The sequence below is a fragment of the Pagrus major genome, chromosome 23 (genome assembly GCF_040436345.1).
Source record: "Pagrus major chromosome 23, Pma_NU_1.0".
In the NCBI taxonomy this organism is placed as follows: Eukaryota; Metazoa; Chordata; class Actinopteri; order Spariformes; family Sparidae; genus Pagrus; species Pagrus major.
Window position 1 is genome coordinate 10,412,656 of NC_133237.1, and position 19,797 is coordinate 10,432,452.

A 19,797-nucleotide genomic window follows, 5' to 3' on the forward strand; every position below is an offset into this window, starting at 1 on the left:
TCATGAAGATAAATAAAAAGATAAAAGATATTGTTAAACACAGCTATTCTTATTAATTATTTGGGCCTTCCTGTAAATTCGTCAAATGTTATACATTAAGGTCTGTCTTGCTTTGTGTAAAAACGTTGTTTGTCTGCCCCAGTGATGTGTGTGTTTTACTTGTATTCATTCATATTGACATTTTTTTGTTTTGCATTTTGTGTTCTGCCTTCTTGTTTTAACTTCTCCTAAAGTCTTCACTGACTGCTGAGTCAGTAATACAAACTAAAAACTAGCTTACCTTTGAAAAACTAGGAAGCCAGTTGCACTAAACAATAAGTTTCTCTTAACTCAGTCAACAGAAAAACACAGGAAACAATTCAGTCTATCGACGCTGCTCTCGTCTTCAGGAAACACACACAGCATGGACGCTGCTGGATGACCCACTGGCCCCGGCCACAAGTCCGGCCCCAGCTTATATCTTGCCCTGATTAGTAACTGGAGACAGCCACGCACCATCACCTGCTCCAGCGGGGGAGGGCAGCACCATGAGGACACAGAAGCACAGGCGAGAGCAGCCACACACAACCACTGACGGCTCTGAGGCCGTAACACCACATCAACAACAATAATGATGACAGTAATCACAATAATTCAACAGAATAAAAGTGTTCCCATTCATTATGTCTTTTTGCTGCTGTTTATTTACATCGTATTTACATATTATATTATATTATATATATTATATTATATCATATAATATATATAATATCATATTATATTATATTAATATATATCATATCTGTCTGTGGAGTCTGTGTGTGGCAGACAGCACCAGGACTGTCTGCAAGGGACACAACTCCACAGCTGCCCACGAGGTGGATGCCTCCATCAAAACTGCCCGAGAGGTGGATGCCTCCATCAAAACTGCCCGAGAGGGGAATGCCTCCGTCAAAACTGTCCGAGAGGTGGATGCCTCCATCACAGCTGCCCGAGAGGTGGATGCCTCCATCAAAGCTGCCCGAGAGGTGGATGCCTCCATCACAGCTGCCCGAGAGGTGGATGCCTCCATCACAGCTGCCCGAGAGGTGGATGCCTCCATCACAGCTGCCCGAGAGGTGGACGCCACTGGTGATACACATGGCCTCTTAGATGCTACAACACCAACAAACAAAAACATAGATCAGTCATTTGAAACTTTAAAACAATTTGCGCTCCAAATTGTTGAACTACTTAAACTAAATATGTTAAAATATAAATTTTCTTGAATGTAAAATGAATGTCATTTAACAATCAAATGTCCTCTAGTTCTCGTCACATTTCACATGATCGTCCTTACCTTTGGGAGCTCTTTTTTTGATCGTCTTCCTCTTTTTGCCCTACACAAAAACAAACACGTCTTTACACTTTCCATATGGCATCAGCTAATAAAAACTCATGGCATTGACTCTTGTCCAGTGATGTATGTGGTGATGTAAACATGTATGAGTTGTGTGTGAGCAGTGTGTACTTACATAGTTTTCAATGACTGACCAGCCTGGGTGTCTCTGGGCGTGGAGTTGTTTCTCTATTTCGGCCTGTTGGTAATACTTGGCCTGCTCCTCTGCTGACAGTGACTTCCACTGTGGACACACGGACAAAACACTGTCCGTTAGCACACACACACACACACACTATACACACTGAGTACAGACACAGTTATGCACATAGGTCGTCATTAAAGGGGTCAATCATTGTAAAGATGTAATGATTTAGAGTTAGTTTTGCTTTTTCTAGTCATTGATCACGTTTGGAACGCTGTCTGTCACACTTACTCTCTGTCCCAGGACTGTATTCACGATCCCGTTTCCCATCCTCTTGATTTCCTCATCCACATGAGGCCTGTGCTCCTTCATGAACAGCAGGAAGGCATTCGGCGGCCTTTTTATATATGGACAGTCGTCCTCCTGCTGGCTGTCATGCTTTATATTACTACGGCACAAAAACAGGGTGAGAGCTCATGTTAACGCTGTGGAAACGTTATGATCAGCAGAAAACCCTAACCCATTAAAAGACACTGATTATCAAAAATATACAGATAAATAACAGAAATCAAACAACAGAACACAATCTACTTTTTGACCAAAACTGTCCACAACAAACTTACTATGAGTTGGAGGCGCTTGGCTGAGGAGCAGCAGGGACACAAGGAGGAGGGAAAACTCCTGCTGGAAGAGTGTACACCGTCTCTCCATTTCTACACACATAACAAGTCACACAAGATTAGACAGGAGAAAGAGTGTGTGTGTGTGTGTGTGTGTGTGTGTGTGTGATGATGCGAGCAGAAGCTCTGGAAATGTGTGCACTGGTGTGTTTGTTTGCATTCACGCGTGTGTTACTTACAGCACTCCAACATATTGCAGGTTTTGGTCCGAGCCTCCAGGGAGGGTCATCACTGGTACATTGTTATACTGGAGAGACGCAAGCACACAGAACAGGTGCTTAGACAAGCTGCGAGGGTGAGATGTGTCCACCAGGTGTCAGGATTTCCCCTCACAATAAATTATAATAACTCGCTGCAATTAAATAATTCTAAAATGTAGCATTTTTCTAAAGGACCTTTGAACTAGAACTGCAGGACAAAGTCAGATTTTACATGTGTTATTCCTGTAAAGCCGTGACTGTTCCAGCACTGACATCTTTCTCCTACAGCACTAAACCTGCTGTTTGTTGCAACCAAACAGTTGAAATGTTAAGAGTATGTGTGGTGAACCAGGGTCTTACTGTGTGTGGAGGAACAGGGTGACCTGCTGCAGGTATTGGCTGTGGGATGCCGTTCATAGGCCACTGATACGGCAGGTACTGTGGAGAGAGAGGGAGAGAGAGAGAGAGAGAGAGAGAGAGAGAGATATTTAATAATGCCACAATAACACTCTTCTTCCATACATGAAACCACACTCGGGGTTCAGACACCTTAACGGTGTTGTGCATCATTACATTCAGGATAACAAAGTGATCTTACATTAAAACTAACATTTTTTCTGCCTTTTTCAAAGCATCCACCACTGACAAATGTCTGTATCAATACAGAAATTGATCTACTCTAAATGATATCTTTGCCTAACCTATAATTAGAATCTTACCTGTACCTGGCTATAAGCGCCTGGCTGACAACCACCATATCCTCCGACCTGACTCTGTAAATGCTGAGGCTGAGTGTTCAGCTCAAGCCAAGCAAGGACAGGAGGAGGAGGTGCAGGGATGGGTCCCTGGCCATAAGAGCCTGGCAGACCATCCAGGTGACCTGCCTGCATTGTGCCCACTTGACACTCCCCATTGTACATGGGGTGAACGGTCTTGATGGGAGGAGAGACTCTCTGGGGGGGGGACCAATCATATCCTCCAACCTGACTGTGTACTGGCACAGGCTCAGGCTTGGTGTTTAGCTCCAGCCCAGGGTCAGGCGGAGGAGGTGAAGGGATGGGTTGGTCATCCGATAGATATTCTATGGTGTTGTTGAGTAGGGTCGACATCTCTTCCCAATCCATCCCTGACAGAAGCTCGTTAACATCAACAATCATCTGCTCCATCTTGGCAGCAAGGATGACTGTCAATATTATTTCTGGTCTTTAAACTCTTCACGTGGTTACTAGACTCCTGTCACACACATTGAAAGGAAGCTCCTTTTTAGACCCCTTTTTCAGGAGTAACATACATTATATTGACTTTGGGATATATTGTACCCCACAACACTTATATGACAGCAGATGTGGACAAATTATAGGATCAGTTAAGAAAAAAGTGATGATTTGTTACAGATTTAACTAAACAAAACACGTAGTTGTTCTAATCAGCTTCACATGGACCAAATACAAGATAAAGATTTTGCTTACATGTTAATGGATCAATAATAAAACTGAAACAATGTTGAATCTACTTATAGAAGCCTATTTTCACATTGTGGTATTAGTAGTTTTACTCAAACTAATATATTTCCATCAGTACCCCAGTAGGAAATGAGTGTACAGTATTGAAACATCATGAATACTGTGCAGAAACTAACAAGCATTAAAGTAAATATTTAGCTAATATCAGCTTCACCAGTCAGCAGAGAGTCAATAATATTCAGCCATCCTCAACTTTGACTGATTTACTGCATGTAGGTGAGTCTGGTCTGTTTAACTACTCACTCAGAAGGTTTGTGTTCTCTGACGGCTCAGTTCGCTCACTGCTCTTCAAACTGTTCGTGACAAATAGATTGTATCTATGTCGCTCTGAAAGGATGTCTGTAGTTCACTGAGCTAAGTCTGAAGCAGAAAGAAAGTCCTCTGCTCAGGCTCTATTAAACTCAAGTTTTGTTGATACAACACGTCTCCATGATGACCCCAAAATTCCATCCTTAGATTCAGAGTCAACACCTGGAATGGTTATATTTCAAATATCAGCCTCAACATTCTGAAGGCAAACTAGCATTTTTCTAAAAATCTGCATGTATTTGTCTCATTAAAATGAAATAAAATGTTGTTGTTATTACACATCTATGAAAAAGAGCCTGTGCAGCACCCAAAAAAACAAAATTGTACACATAACATGCGTTCATGATGAATAGATCTCAAAAAATGCACCACTGGTCACTTGAAAATAACAAAAAGTCTTATAATATGCAGTATGGAGAATTCATTCAGACCTGCTCTTGTGGCACAAATGTTTGTAGGTGATGAATTTTGTGTTGTGCTGCAGAGCAGAGCTGGTTTACTTTGAAACTCTTACAAATGAACATTGACTCTTACATTTACTTGGATCTGAAGACACAAAAAAACGTTACCATTAGTCTGCTTACGTTTGGTTCTGCTAATTATTGTTAGGCTATAGAAGCAATATCACCATGGATCATTTCACTACCCACTGAGCATGGACACGTCCAAAAGACGTCAAATAAACTTCTTTGTCGAAAGTTCAAAAGATGTCCCCTGAAGAGCCAGAATGAAAGTTTTTGCAACGTTTTTTTTAGATGTCTTTTTAGCGTTCACTCTTGAAGTCCAGGTGACTTCCTTATAAGATTCAAAATTAAAGATTTCGCTACGTCTTTTGTAGACGTCTTTTTAACAGTCACTCTTGACATCCTAGTGACATCCTTACAGGGTTGAAAATAACCTAAACCAAAATAGTCAAATAGTCCTGGATAGTTGTCAAGATATTAAGCTTTCTTGCATGTCCACAAACATCCTAGTCCTAGCCCGACATTCAGATGCTAAACCTGCTTTGAATGTCCACAGACGTCCAAGTGATACCCTATCTTGCACTCCTAGAGGTCCAAGAAAAGTCCCAGTCAGACGTTCATATACCAAACCTCTAGACGTCCAAGACAGGTCCTTGTTAGATGTTCAGATTCCCATACTGTTGTGGTTCCCTTGCCAGACGTTTAAATATTTAACCTGTGTTGTACATCTACAGAAGTCCAGGACAGGTCCCAGTTAGATGTTCATATACCAAACCTATTTTGAACTTCCACAGACGTCAAAGTGGTTCCCTAGCCAGACGTTTATATATTGAACCTGTGTTGCACACCCACAAATGTCCAAAAGGGGTCCTGGTCAGACGTCCAAATATTAAACCTGTTCTGAACGTCCATGAGATGTACAAAAGTGGACCTGGACTGACGGACGTTTAAGAGGCATAATCTGAATGTCTCCCTGACGTCATGATTGCTGGGGAGACTATCTTGCTGCAACTAATGAGAAATTTTACTATCTATGCCACCTTCTCTAGGTCATCAATGATATTGTCCTTTATACCTCTGCTTGTTTTTTTCTTAATATATATCATGTTTCTGTTTTGAAGCCAGTGATGTGCTGAGCCATCAGACATTTTGCATGAAAAATCAAAGAGTCTTTCTGGCTGATTTTGAAGATCTGCTCTTTAGAAAAAATTATACTGTAGCTCAAGTACAGGAGGACTATGTTTACATAATTTGTCTTAGTTTTAGAGCACACTTGACTTTGTTTTTAAATGAGATTTCGCTTTTATTCTGAAGGTGTCAGACCGGAAGTATTACTTGCGGAAGTTGAAAACCAAGAAAAGCCATTAACGGGCTAAACAAGCAGGATTGTATGAGACATGCAAGACTTGAATTGTACCAAAATCGCATTTTGAGTGAGTTTTTTGAACGTTGAGCCTTTTAACTAAAGCTACATATCTCGTGCGCTAACGTAGGGTAGCTAGGTATTTCTTTATAAACAGAGAAATAGTCAGCTAAAAGTTTGAGCTAGCTAGCTTTCAGTCCTCGCAGCGAAGACTTGTGGCAGCTGATGCTCCTGTAAGTGATGATAACCAGTTCACCAGTCAGCGTGATGCGACCAACATCAATACATTAGCATGTCAAATGAAAAAGAAAATAGCTTTTATTAATAAGTGAAGTTCACGTCACTGTCTGATGAGTGAAAATATCTTTAACATGCTGCCAAGACAAACACAGATTTACAAAGACGCATCACACTGACTGTGTTTGGAGGAACTGTGGTGAGAAAGATGTACTCTGTGACAGCATATGTTGTAAAACTGTAGAGACAATCTACCGTAATGTTTGTATTTCACTTGAATATGTATCAGTTTGAAGGCTGTTTGCAGTACAAGTTGCTCTTCACCTGAATTTAATTGTTTTCTGTCTCTGTCAATAGAGCATCGTTGTAAAGAAGTTAAGGACTGAGCCTGGCTAAGAGCAACGTTAGACAACAGAGGTGGGACAAATAACTAATATGGCAATTTATCACACCTGTAAAGCTTTTCAAAAACACAACTGTATCACAGTAGCTTCTTATATAATGCAGGGGCGAACGTGAATCACTGTTGGAAGTCATGTCTCCAGTGATTTTCTCCCTTTTATCATTTGAATAGTGGCACACATTTCATATCTTCTACATGGTGTGTGTGTCAAAAAGGCTAAAACACTTTACTGCACAGTTTGTTGCACCGTGATTCAGCTGTCATTAAAATCTTGTAAAATTAACACAATGAGTCAGTGAATACTAGGGGTGAAACGGTACACAGAAGTCATGGTTCGGTACGACTTTGGTACAGTGGGATGAAAACAACACAAAAAACTATATGCTAGGTTTCTTTATTTATGTGCAAGTTCCACCTGGTTTCCCCCTTGTTCTACCAGGGATAGTCGTTAGAGCCTTTTGTGCATAAAGCAGTAAAAAGTGAAAATGCACGTTGTCGTTTATGCAAGGTAGATAACAAAACAAATGTAAATGCCAATTTATACGGTAATGTCTTTGGCTCTGCCTGCTTTTACATGCAGAGGCTACTAAACAACAGTGAGGACAAGTGAGTTTCCACTCCACTACAACTGTTAAACAACGCTACCACAATGCCCTTGTCCGATCCACCACAATCTCTAATATTTCCAAATGGCTGTTTTGAAATAAGGGGGAAAGCTTTTAGGTGTGTTACTGCCAAATACTGGATTGGAATATGGAGCAGAATGGTTATACTCTCTCCCATTGACATATGCTCTCGCCACAGTGTGGCTGAAGGTTCAATTGACTGAACCTTGGCGCCCGTGCCGTGACGGTTCAGGAGGACCACATGTACCATTACACCCCTAGTGAATACACTTTGTGCACAACTTATTCCTTTTATGTAAAAATATCTGTCCATTCTAAAATTGTAAATTAATTACGTAAACTAAGTAAATTAGTTGTGGAGATATTCCCTCTCACAGTAAGTATTGTACAGTATTGTAAGACTTACAATACAGCATCTACAGTATTTAACAACATTGTGTGTCTACAGTGATTTTACTGGAACATAATCCAATGATGTACGCAGGAGTGAAACTAACAGTGGCTGCTATTATTGCCAGGTTTCAACCTTCTAACAGTCTTTGATGGACTGCTGACGTCAGCTCACTCCCTCACCTTGTACATTCCCTGATGATTCCCCACTCAACAAAACCGGTTGACATTACACTGTAGGTTTAAATAAACATGGCAGATGCTCAAGACCAAACTCATGGTCACACAGGCCTCAAAAGACCAGCTCTAAAGAAAGCAAAGCCTTCCACCAATTCAAAGAGATATTTGTCTCGAGTGAACATTGGACTGGCATTTGGAAGGTGGCGTGCATTGAAAGCAGCAAATGGATTGAAATCTGATGCAGAAGTCGCCCAGTGTCTTCTGAATGCGTAAGTTAACCTCCCAACAGCTTCTTGTGTGTTTGCAGCTTGCCAGTTTAATTCCTTCGAAGTGGGCTTACAGTGCGATCTGCATCTACACGCATAGAGCTAATCCTTCTTGTGAAGCTTCACCATGCCTTGCTGTTAATGTTGCTGCTAGCTTGACCTGTCGAGCAAAGGAGGGGATGGACAGTGTGACTCTCGGAAAGGGTTTTGTCATTCCAGTGAAGCTGACAAGGGAAAAATGTGGCTTTCAAGTTATGAAATGATAAATGACAGCAAATAGGAATTGTATTCCATTGTCCTTTTACCTATAGGCTATCGGCAGAGCTATATAGTTTGACTTCCTCCACAGGCCACAAGTAATGAATATACACTTAGTTATGAATTGTTGTGGAATTTCGGCTCGTTTGACCATTCAGGAGAGATGAAGAAGACTCAGAGACACCGATGACTTATGTTGAGATAGTTTATAAAACAAGATCTTGGAGGAGCAAAATAACAGCACATCTGTCTGCACAGAGTGATGCCATGATAATCCTAACAAGTCTTCCCGAATGATCACATTATATCTACAGCTTCAGGGAGCATCCCTCCCATACATGGTTATCTGTTTAACAACATATCAAGGGGGGTGAGTGCAGAGTTCTTCTCATCTCTAGCCAGAGGGATAGGAGGAACATAGGTCACAGACACTAAGTCTGCTAACATAGATAAATCGAAGGCCTCTTCACGAGTTGTACACAAACAATCAGCTTTGCCTTGGCTTGGTTTGTCAGACATGTGTTCTGTAGACATATCTATAGTAGCTTTGACTGACCAGGTTGCAGAGACCATGAGATATGCCCCTCATAGAGCAGTCTTCACTATCCTTATCCAGACTTTAACGTCTGTACAGGGTACGTATGACGTCCTATTGTATGAGGACAGAATGACCTGGGAGAATCATATTTTTTTTTCATTTTTTTCATATTTATCCCCCTGTGTGTAAGCTACAAAACCATCGAGCGTGAAATGGAATCTATCGATATGTGTTTGTGCTTCTCATGTGAGCTGTAACATCATCACTGCACATTTCTATTCAGAATATTAACATAGGAACTTAATAACTTGCTTGAAAGTCGTGACCCTGAGAATTCAAAATCTACTAACCAACACACCTTTCTTACTGAACCCAGAAGAATCTTCTCATTCTTTTTTTGCTACTTTCCTTTTGGCACTAAGCTGCTTGTACACCTTCATGCAATGTTGAATTGCAAGATTGAAACGCTGTCATATTGCACACTTTTCTTTCTTCTGTTTTGCTGTTTCTGACAGGTGCTGTTTTCTCTTGCGCGCTACGCTGCAGTGGCTACTCTCATGATCCCGCCACATTTAGTCATTTATCGTTAAAGCCAGTGGCACAAAGTGCATTTACAAGTATTTATATGATGTGACGAGATATATCTGTTACGTATTGTGACTTCAGTGTTTTTGACAAGCTACAGTGCAAGCAGTGAAAGTCTCTATTTATTTGAACCAGCCATTTGCACCACCAGTGTGATACTTGTGCTGTTATTCATGTGTTATAGTGTTTAGTTCAGGTGATGTGAAATGTGACACCTCTAGTGTGCTGGTTCTGTTCTGATTCTGGCATATAATGAGTTATTTATAGATGTTGCCGATAGCTTTAATGTGATTTTGACACTATAAAACTACTATTGCATCATCCTTGCTTTGCTCAATGTGACATATTTCCACATGCTACAGTCCAGGTACCAAGGTTAAAAAAATAGGTGCATTTTGTTAGCTCCTCAATATAGAGTAGGTAATGTTATCAACCTCGATCTCGACTGTCTGTGCATGTGTGTGTGTGTGTTTGTCTCTATGTATGAAGAATGAAGAGGTTGCCCTCCAGTTCAGATTCCTTTGGAGCCAGTGATAAAAAGATTAAATTCTCCCAATCGGAAGTAAGAGACAATATTGTGTGATTGACAAATGTATACTTTTTCATATACATTTTTTAAATACACTGTATTATAAAAGGGATGCACGATATAAAAAGGGCTGATAAACACAAGAGTGCAGCCCACGACACGTTCCAGTTCCACCATCCACCTTTGCTCACTACATCCTGGCCTTACTTACCCTCAGGTGTTAATAAACTACAGGTTGTAATTGTCTTCTTAAAATATGAAAATGTAAAATTATAGGTCACCTTATCAGTATCAGCCATGAAAAGCAGGCGATTATCATTATCGGTATCTGCAGAAAAAAATCCATATCGTGCATCCCTTTATCATAACTGTCCTCATGAACACAGCTCCGCTAAAAGCCTGCATGCATGTGTGTTAATTTCGCTCATGTGTCCACAGGTGCAGACTCTGATTGAGCAGGAGGTTCGCAGCGTGTTGAAAAACAATGAAACCAAGCTGCAGGGTTTATATGAAAATATTCAACATCTGGAACATGTCGACTACGAAAGCTCCATCAAAAAACTGGAGGTTGGTTGAAGTAGTGGCACGCATCTTTAATTCACTGCTGGCAGGTGTGCTGTGCTTCAACAAAATGAATTCTAGTTTATATATAGTTTGGGATTGTCAGAGTTGGTTATAGGTTGGTGACCAGACACACAAGTAATGTTGTCACTAACGCCCTTCCTAATTCTCCAATTGACTTTTTTTCCTTTGTGCTATGAAAATGATAAAAGCACATCTGACATTCTCACTGCCTCTATTGTTCTTAATTTCTTCATTCCTTACTTTCATCAAGCTCTTTTAAAATCTGTCTCTTGCTCTTTGTTTTGTGTTATTCTGTCCTGCCATTTCTGAATTCGACAGCTACTGGTAAATCTTTTAAGCTTCCATTCTTCTGTGGTCTCGCTTCAGCCATTGTTCGTTGTTTTCAAGTTGTTCCCCCATTAGATCAAACCCACTTGATTAGAACACAGATGCTTTCTACCTTTTCCTCCATGTTTTTGTTATTTCTTATCTTTTTAAGCTAAAAGTAATCAGACGTGAATGTCTTGTGTGTGTGTGTGTGTGTGTGTGTGTGTGTGTGTGTGTATGAATACCTTAAACCCAATAAATCCTGACAGAATGTTCTCTTCCTCAGGCTCGAGTTAACACCGTAAGCCAGAGAGCAGAAGCAGCTCTTGCCTACATGGCAAAGAAAAAGAAAAAGGTTTGGTATATACATATATATGCACACGCACACGCACACACACACGCACACACACACGCTTGCATATGTATTGCATATTGGCCGACATGCACATTCAACAGGACTCAACAAACATTTTTGACTTTCAGAGCCCGCTGCCATCTCTTGTTAATGTGGACATCATGAGGTATGTAGAACCAGGTTCAGTAATATTAGTTGTCAGTTATAAAGGCCCTGATTTTGTGAATTTTTTGCCTTGGATTTATTTGCATTTAATCAGCTTTTAAGACAATTTGATTTGCCATCCAACCCTGCAGGTCAGAGTCTGAGGATGAAAACAAGGAAACCAGTGTGTCACAGAGTAAGAGCCCAGCGAGCATGCATGCATGCACTAATGAATACTTATTGCATTTTTGTGTTGTGGAGTATTTATTCTGTGCTTTTTTTTCTTTTAGAAAAAATGAGCGTGGAGTGTATGGACTCCAAGAGTGGAGAGCTTAATAAGTTGATGGTAAATATGTAGTTCATTCATTCTGTGTTTTTTAATTAGTTTGTGTGATTTGAAATATATTAAATTATCAGCTTCAAGGGAAGGCCTCAGAATGAGCGAAAAAATACTCAATCTCCACACAGGTCAATACTAATTGAGGCTTTTGTGGTCAAGAAGGTAACCATGTACTATAAAGAAAGATTTAATGTTAAAATTGGTTATTTATAGAGCCTGACCAATACACCAGTTAGCAGATATAATCGTTCCATATTGGCCTATCACGTATATATTGGTATCCTGTATATGTTATCTGTTATGCAGTGGTATCCATGGCCCCCGTTATACAATTGTTGGCCATCCCATTTGAGAGTGCCTGCCTTCCCATCTCCTAGTGAGTTGCTTTTCCCTCTACTTGCCTCTAAGTAATGAGCACTGTATGCACAATATGCTTCTATCTGATATTTAACATCAGGTATTATTTATTTATGGTAAATTAATAATGAAAACAAGAACAAAATAAGAAATGCCTACCCAGCCAGACGATTTTGACTGTCTGCCCCAAGATTTTTTTAGTGGCTCCTTCTGGATCATTGCAAAAAATGCTTGTGTATCGGCCGATAAAGCAATACCGGAATTTTTTACTCCCTATTAACGGTTTTCGGCCTCAAAAATCTAGTATTGGTCAGGCTCTTGTTAATTGACTATTAATTTTGAGTAAACGAAAACCTGTGTAAACATAAAGGTTTAAGTTGATCGGTCCTTTCTGTCCAGGAAACCACAAAAACGGCGGTAGACAAGATGCAAGCCGAGAAGAAAGGTAAAATAGTTTATATTTACTTTATAGTTTATATTTTATTTTTTTGTTTGTATAGCGAAGGTTTAAACTTGTTAAATGTCTATGAAATGTAGCTTCTGATGATATTATTTCACCATGTAGTGGGAGAAACTGACACCATAAGCTGTTATAATGACCCAAATTAAATAATATGAGTCAGTGAGTACATGCATAAATAACATCCGTTTTTTCTTCTCTCTCGTCTCTTCCTCTGTTACTTGTCACTTGTATGTAATCCGTGTTAAGCTTTGACGGCTGCCGTAGCAGATTTAAATAAGGAGCCGTCTCCTCCGCTTCATACTCCTTATGGCTCTCCTGATTGTAAGGTAGGATGCTTCACTGCATGATAAATCATTTTGAAAACATGCCACGCTAAAATATGTTATGTGTAACTAATGACAAGCATTTCAAACAATGGTAAGATGTTTATTCTCATTGTTCATCTTGTATATTGCATATATTCATTCATCTTTCTTTTCCACGCTTTGTTGTGATGTGTAATTCAGGGACTCGACATAAAGAAAGAGCCAGAAAATATTGAGGTCTCCAGGCAGTTGGAGGAGCCCAAGGTGAAAGCAGGTTGCTCCTCTTCTGGCCATAGTAACTGTTCTGAGCGCTCAGACTTAAATCAGGTAATACACCAACTCACACTAACCAACAGGAGAAATTCACATCACTGTTTGCTAACAATAAACCTCCCCTGTCTTCCCCTTTCCTCACCCCAAGGACAAGCCCTTGTATCCTCCTCTTCCAGCCATCACCTTCACCTCCGTCATCAGCACAGAAATGGCCTCATACAACATCCCCCAGAGACCCGAAGTACGTCTGGCTCTCATCAGGAACCCCCCCAGCCTTTCTGTGCTTTGGAACGTCTCACAGAAAGACCCATTGGCGCCTCCCCTGGATAGTTACAGGTGAGATGCAGTGTGTTGAGAAGACGGGTATCAACTCTACTACATTTACACTTAAAGGGACTGCTTCTTTGACAGTCATTTAAAAACTGACTAAACCGTATTTGAAGTAGCTCCAACAATTTGAGAGAATTGCATCGTTCTCGTGCCCAAGTTTGTGTAGCAAGTGTAGCCAGAATAAACCATCCTCTCTCCGGTCTTTGTCTGAAACACGCAGACTTTATGGAGTAACGAATTTTGAGAAATGAAACAAATCATGTTGGCCATGTGCCTGCTTGTCCTCCCAAGCTATGTTCAACCAACACAAATTGACTGAGCTCACTATATTATATTTGGTTGAGTATGTGGCTGGGTTAGGTCATGGATCCAATTTTGAGAGTGAAACATAAGATGTATTCCAGAATGCTAGGGAACATGCTGATGTTATTATTATTTTTTTTAAACGTTTGGTCAATAAAATGTAAAAAACAGTGAGAAAAAAAAGCCAATTACAAATTTTCAGAGCCCATGGCGTTATCTTTAAATGTCTTTGTTTCGATTGACCAAAATTCCAGTTCTTTGTTGACCATTATATATGGTCAAGAAAAACACCAAATCCTGACATTTGAGAAACTTGAACCTCTGGATGTCTACCTCTTTTTCACAATTTTTGTATGGAAAATGACTGAAATGGTTCATAGATTTTTTTTCTTTTGATCGACTAATTGATTAATCGACTAAATGTTTCAGCTCTAATAGAATTCCGTATTTAAAAGGAGATTTTATCAAAACTACAAATCAGGGCTCCAGGGTGTGATTTTTTTGGTCGCAGATGAGCCCAAAAATCTTTCAAGTGCGACTAAACATTTTCATTGGTTGCACCGGTGCGCTTGAAATTTAGAGTTTTTTGTTGTTGTTCTTGTAACTTCCTGTCTGTTTTGCAGTTAGCAATCCCCTCCCTCCTCTCCTAAGTCACAAATTGTGTTATTGGGTGCAACTAAGTTATGTGCTGGTGCACTTAAATGAAAAAGTTGAGTGCATCAGTGCAACCATTGTGAAAAATGAGTCTGGAGCCCTGTAAAAGCTGTCACCATCTGAAACATCGAGACAGCATTTGGCATGTCTGAATCATATATGAACATGTTGAGACAAGCAGCCACACTCAACCAGGTTGATTACAGGAGTGATGTCATTTCACACATCTGTCTGAAGAGTATTACACTATACTGCTTATGTCAACATCTGACCACCAGATGGAAGCAGACTTCAGCAGGTCAGTGGTCCTCACTACTGCTCTGCTCGCCTTATCTTTCATTACATTCTCTTTCTCCTCTCTCACCTGCTGCAGCGTCTACATGACCATGGAAAAGGTCAAGGGTAGCGGCGTATTCCCAAAGTGGAGTTCCATTGGTGAAGTGAAGGCCATAGATCTGCCCATGTGTGTGATGGTCAGCAAGTACAAGCCCGGGCGCAAGGTGTGTGTCACTGTGGTGGGCAAAGACATTTTTGGCCGATACGGACCCTACAGTGAAGTTGTAACCGCAGACATACCTGACGCACTGTAGTTGGGAGGAGGCTCTGGCCTCAGAGGAGAGACATCACATGCAGCTGTTGTCATGTGGGATTTTCTTGATACATGATTTTTTATTTTGTAAAATGAAATAAAAAGAATGGAATGTGAACTTTACTGTTACCACAGTGCCCTCTAGCAATGATTATGGTTCCAATGGAAGCGGCGTAGCAAGCCATGTTTAAGGCACTTCTTTCTCTGTCAAAGTATTTATATTGTGTGTTTATCCTGCTTTAAGAGAGGAAACTCGCACACTGTCAAGTGCCAGAACAACAAAGAACAGGTCGAGCTTTAATGTCACTTTGTTAATGTCAGTGTTTATGTCAACATGAGGTGATTAAGCCATAAATTAGCTGTCATTTCACTTTTGGAAAAAAATTGGATTTCACAAAGTTTTATTAATGTAAACAGAAGGTAGTATTTTTAATTGAGCCAATAAAGTTCACAATGTTTCAATGTTTTTGAATTTTTGTCATTTATTAAGTAAAAATCTGAATCACACTGAATCAACTGGCCCAACAAAATCCAACATATTGAGGCTAATGGCTATTATTTTGCCCCACTTGTAGCAAGCATTTAAGAATAGACATGAATTTTTAATGGTTCCAACAACTTTGTTTTCTTGTCTGTAGTACGAATTACTACCTCGCTGGGCAGCTAGCAAAGCTCTACTTTAAGTCTAGTTCAGCTTTGACTGCTAATAACATAAAGTCCCTTATTATTTGTATCCGCGACCAAGTGTCTATTGAATTCATGAGGCTCAAGTCACATGCCTTAGCACTGAATGCAATCTCTAAAGAATGCAGTGCTTCTTTTGTTTAACATGTAAACACTAAGCAACTGTTGTGCTCCAGATGTTTCCTTTTTCCTCTTGGTAGCGCTTGTTGTAGATGAAGTACTCTTCAGGAAAAATGCAGAGACTGCTGCTCCTCCGATTTTGTGGAATCGTTGTCCGTGTCCTCCAGGTAACAGTGGACAGGAAACAGTCCTGGTTGTTCAATCACCATCTGAGCAAGCTGAACCTGTCATCCTCGCAGCTGTCGAGTTCATCTGCCGAACAAAAGCCTTTGTAAGAACACATCTTCTCTTCTGATCAAATTCTGTCCAATCTTGTCGTGATGCGAACTATGTTGTAGATAAAGTATTCTTCACGAAAAATGCAGAGACTGCAGCTTGTGTGTTCAAAGGAGTTAAGTTGCAACAAAACTGAAACTTGGTACGAGTGTCCATCCTCTGTAGACAGAATCCAACAATTAAGATTTGATTACAGGAAGACGTCTGTTTCCTGTTTTAATGTACTTTCAGTACACATCTATTTCCTGATACCAATTTGTCCCAACAAACAGGAAATAAGAAGAGTGAGAACCTAACATGAATTTGGTCTTAATAATATATCCATGCACTATGTCCCCAATATATTCAATAATGCAAATACACAATACGCTCTGCTCTCCTGCCAGCTGGCAGCAGTCAACAGTCTCCTCCCTCTCTCCCTCGGCCTGTCTGGAGGTCTTACATTCAGTATGTGTAAGTGAAGAAGACAGGAGACACTGCCAGTCAGTCACAACAGAGGCTTGGCAGTCAAAACTGCAGAGACTTGTGAACATGACCTGGCTGGCCCTTAAAGGGGCAGTCCATGCAAATCACACAACATAAAATAGTTACCAAAAAGTTAAAGTTAGTTCACAAAGATTTATTTCTCATTTTTTCTGCATGGTATATATTTTTTTCAATTGTATGTGCATTCATATATTTCTCAATGTATTTGATCCTTTAAAAATGTTTTCCCAATAAGCCAGGTTTGGACCGTTTGGCCAACCATGTGCCGAGTTTCCTGTACTCATGGCACAACCGGACCTTCAGTGGTCCCAGATCCACCTGACACACTGAACTGGATAAGCAGGTATAGTAAAAAGCACAGAATGAAACCCAGGAGTAATACAGAAAAGAGACTGTTACCCTGTTTTTAAATGCAGGTGAGGTTAAATGTTCCAGTGAGATCCAGGGAAGAAGATCCAGATATTCAATATACGGCAAGCCCCCCAGCTTCATCCCCTGGAAATCAGCCCTGTGGTAAGATCGTGCAAGTCACTTGGATCGGTACCATCCAGAACACACACATAATAAAAGGTGTAACCTGACCCTGCTACTGGACTCTAACCTGATCAGGTTTGAGTCTTGACCCAGGGCCTGTATCGTTAACTATAGATTTTTCAATTCAGCTACAAGTAAGACCATGTGAAAGATACAGATTTCTCAATTATAAGCAATGTCACCAGAACCATGAATTTGTAAGCCTGGGCCCTGTATTTACGTTTTTTGGTGTGTAAAACTATTTGGAATCGGTCCAAGTTTCAGAGTGACACTTCTCCTTACACAAGACTTGTGTTTCTTGTTTCAAAATGAATCTTATTATTTAACAAAAAGATCTATCTCTGTAAGAATTGTTTCCAGAATTTCAGACACTGAGAATAACTATCCCAACCTGTCAGTGACAAAAACAAGCACTTTTAGTGAATGTAACTTTGACGGTCGGAGTTGCCCCAAAGGATTGCATTACACCCATTGCAGCCATGTTGCTGCTGCCAGCTTAGCAGAACTACTGGACCGATTTCAAAACTGATGGTAACTGAATCTTTTACACACCAAAACATTTAAATATAGGGCCCAGATTTAAAAATACCGGAATTCCCCTTTAATATGATATGAAATGAATCGATACTTGAAAGAAAATTCAGTTAAAGCAAAACAATTATATATTCAACAAGTGCAATGTTTTCAATATAATCACACAACAAGAATAGAATAAGAAGCCGCAGAAATACTAGAAATAATTTTCAGATATTAAAAGTGAGGCTAAGGTTGTAAACAGTTGTGGAAAATCTGAGTCAAGCCCAAAGATGGTGGGCTAACACCTCTTATCACACTTTGTGGTCACAGCAACAACAGACAACAAGAGAACAAGTCCTCATTCACTTCAGTTGTTTAGGAGAGTGCTGCAACTCTGTTTTGCTGTGAAGCTCCAGAAATGTTTTGTGGACGACAAGACATCAACAGGTCTTACGTCAGCATGGGCGTGAGAAGATAATGACTGATTTTTCATTTTTAGGTGAACTTATCCTTTAAAGTTGACTGAAATGACTTGCATTGCACATCTCGTATTGTAATTATTACACTCTGTACTCAGTGAGGTGTACTTACCCAGGGGTTACATTTGTCTTGCATCTATAGAGGGGCAGGATTTGTAACCATTTCGGCTTATAGGTCTCTGCTTTTGTGCTGCCGGTCAGGCACGCTTTGATATTATGCTGTGTATTAACGAGTGCAGCTGTAAAGGGAGTCATTAGACCCACACTGAATGGCTGCTCCCAGCATCAGCAGTAGTCAACGCGTACGTGTGTGTCTCCCTCCGACCAGCAGGACCCAGTGGGGAAGCAGAGCAGAGCTATGGGCCTCCTAAGACCACTTAAAAACACACACACATAGTTGCACTGACACACGCATCCGTGCACACACAGTGGCCTAATTAGAGCTGACAGCGGAGGAGAGAGAGCTTATGAAAAGAGGGTGAGGAAAAGGGAACAAAAAAAAGAAATCCAGATAGAGAAAGCAGAGGTGGAGCAGAGAGAGCGATTAGGGAGCAAATTCGCTCTTTAAAGTTTAAAAGTGAAGTGTTGGCAGAATGGTGACCTGCTTCTTTAGTCCCTTCCCTCCTGTAAAATGGATGAAGCGTATGGATTATTACACCTTTCATAAATATGTGCTCGAAAAATGCAGGTCCCTTTTCATCTTATTTTTTTTTAGCTTTTACATACAAGTTTAAGGGAAGTTTATGGAATACTTTTAATGTATACATTGTTGACCATTATATATGAAAATGGGTGACCTCCATAATTATTTTAAGTCTAAGATACGTTAAAGGGACAATAAGAAGAGAACTCAGGGTCTGACTAACAAACAGTGTAGCATTTGTTGATTTACGGACAGGCGCTCAAATCCAATTTACAACTGGAGGAACCTAAAAGAGACTATGCAGAGGATCTGTTTGAGTATCCCTGAACGTGCAAAACACAGAATTTTACAACCTTGGAAAATAAGTGAGTAGAATATTCACTTGTACAGTACATGAACAGATCATTTGTAAGGGGCAAGGGTAACCTAAAAAGGGCACATTCCTTTACATGGTGAATTATTTGGTGGCAAGGAAAGTTTTGTAAATGACTTTACTACTGTAAAAATGATTAATATATGTTTCTAATGATCATTTTAAAACAATGGCTGCACCGTTGATTCTTTAAAACCAGAGTACAGGGGGAAAAGATAGCTAGACAACTTAAAGGGGCACTATGTAGTTTTGGAGTAAAGTCACAATTTTAATATTTACATTAATGAGGTGATAATGAAAATATATAACTATATTACTGAATAAACAAGGAGTTCTCAGAGGAAGGTAAGGTCCCCAGGACACTGTTTGAAGCTAGAAAGGTGGCAGGGTCCGCCAAATATAAACAAGGTAAAACAGCATGAAATTGTGTTGTCCTTTAAGGTCGGTTTATTCAGTCATGAAAACGTGAGAGTTTGTTTAGGCAGAAAAAAATATAGTCTTTGAAGATCTTTCTCTTCTGATTGATAACACAGTGCACCTTTAATCATTTAAAACTTACATAAATAATTCCAGGATTAAAACTACACATGACTGCAAAGTTGCTGAGATCCTAAAGCCAAAATCATAGC

General features: G+C 40.1%; 1 protein-coding gene across 6 annotated transcripts; it reads left to right on the plus strand.

Annotated features, from left to right (window-relative positions):
* Nucleotides 1-6,034: 6,034 nt before the first annotated feature.
* Nucleotides 6,035-15,523, plus strand: atf7ip2 (activating transcription factor 7 interacting protein 2). Of its 6 annotated transcripts, none has more exons than XM_073495318.1 (14): nt 6,035-6,111; nt 6,636-6,695; nt 7,826-8,146; nt 10,014-10,086; nt 10,492-10,620; nt 11,231-11,299; nt 11,428-11,465; nt 11,596-11,639; nt 11,734-11,789; nt 12,540-12,585; nt 12,850-12,929; nt 13,110-13,235; nt 13,330-13,517; nt 14,842-15,523. In XM_073495318.1, the coding sequence occupies exons 3-14, from the start codon at nt 7,950-7,952 to the stop codon at nt 15,056-15,058; spliced, it is 1,263 nt and encodes a 420-aa protein (XP_073351419.1). In that variant the 5' UTR covers nt 6,035-6,111; nt 6,636-6,695; nt 7,826-7,949; the 3' UTR covers nt 15,059-15,523. The 6 variants fall into 6 exon arrangements, with proteins under 6 accessions (XP_073351419.1, XP_073351423.1, XP_073351421.1 ...); XM_073495320.1 differs by having other exon boundaries at nt 6,048-6,274; XM_073495321.1 differs by lacking the exon at nt 6,035-6,111 and adding an exon at nt 6,399-6,477.
* Nucleotides 15,524-19,797: the final 4,274 nt, after the last annotated feature.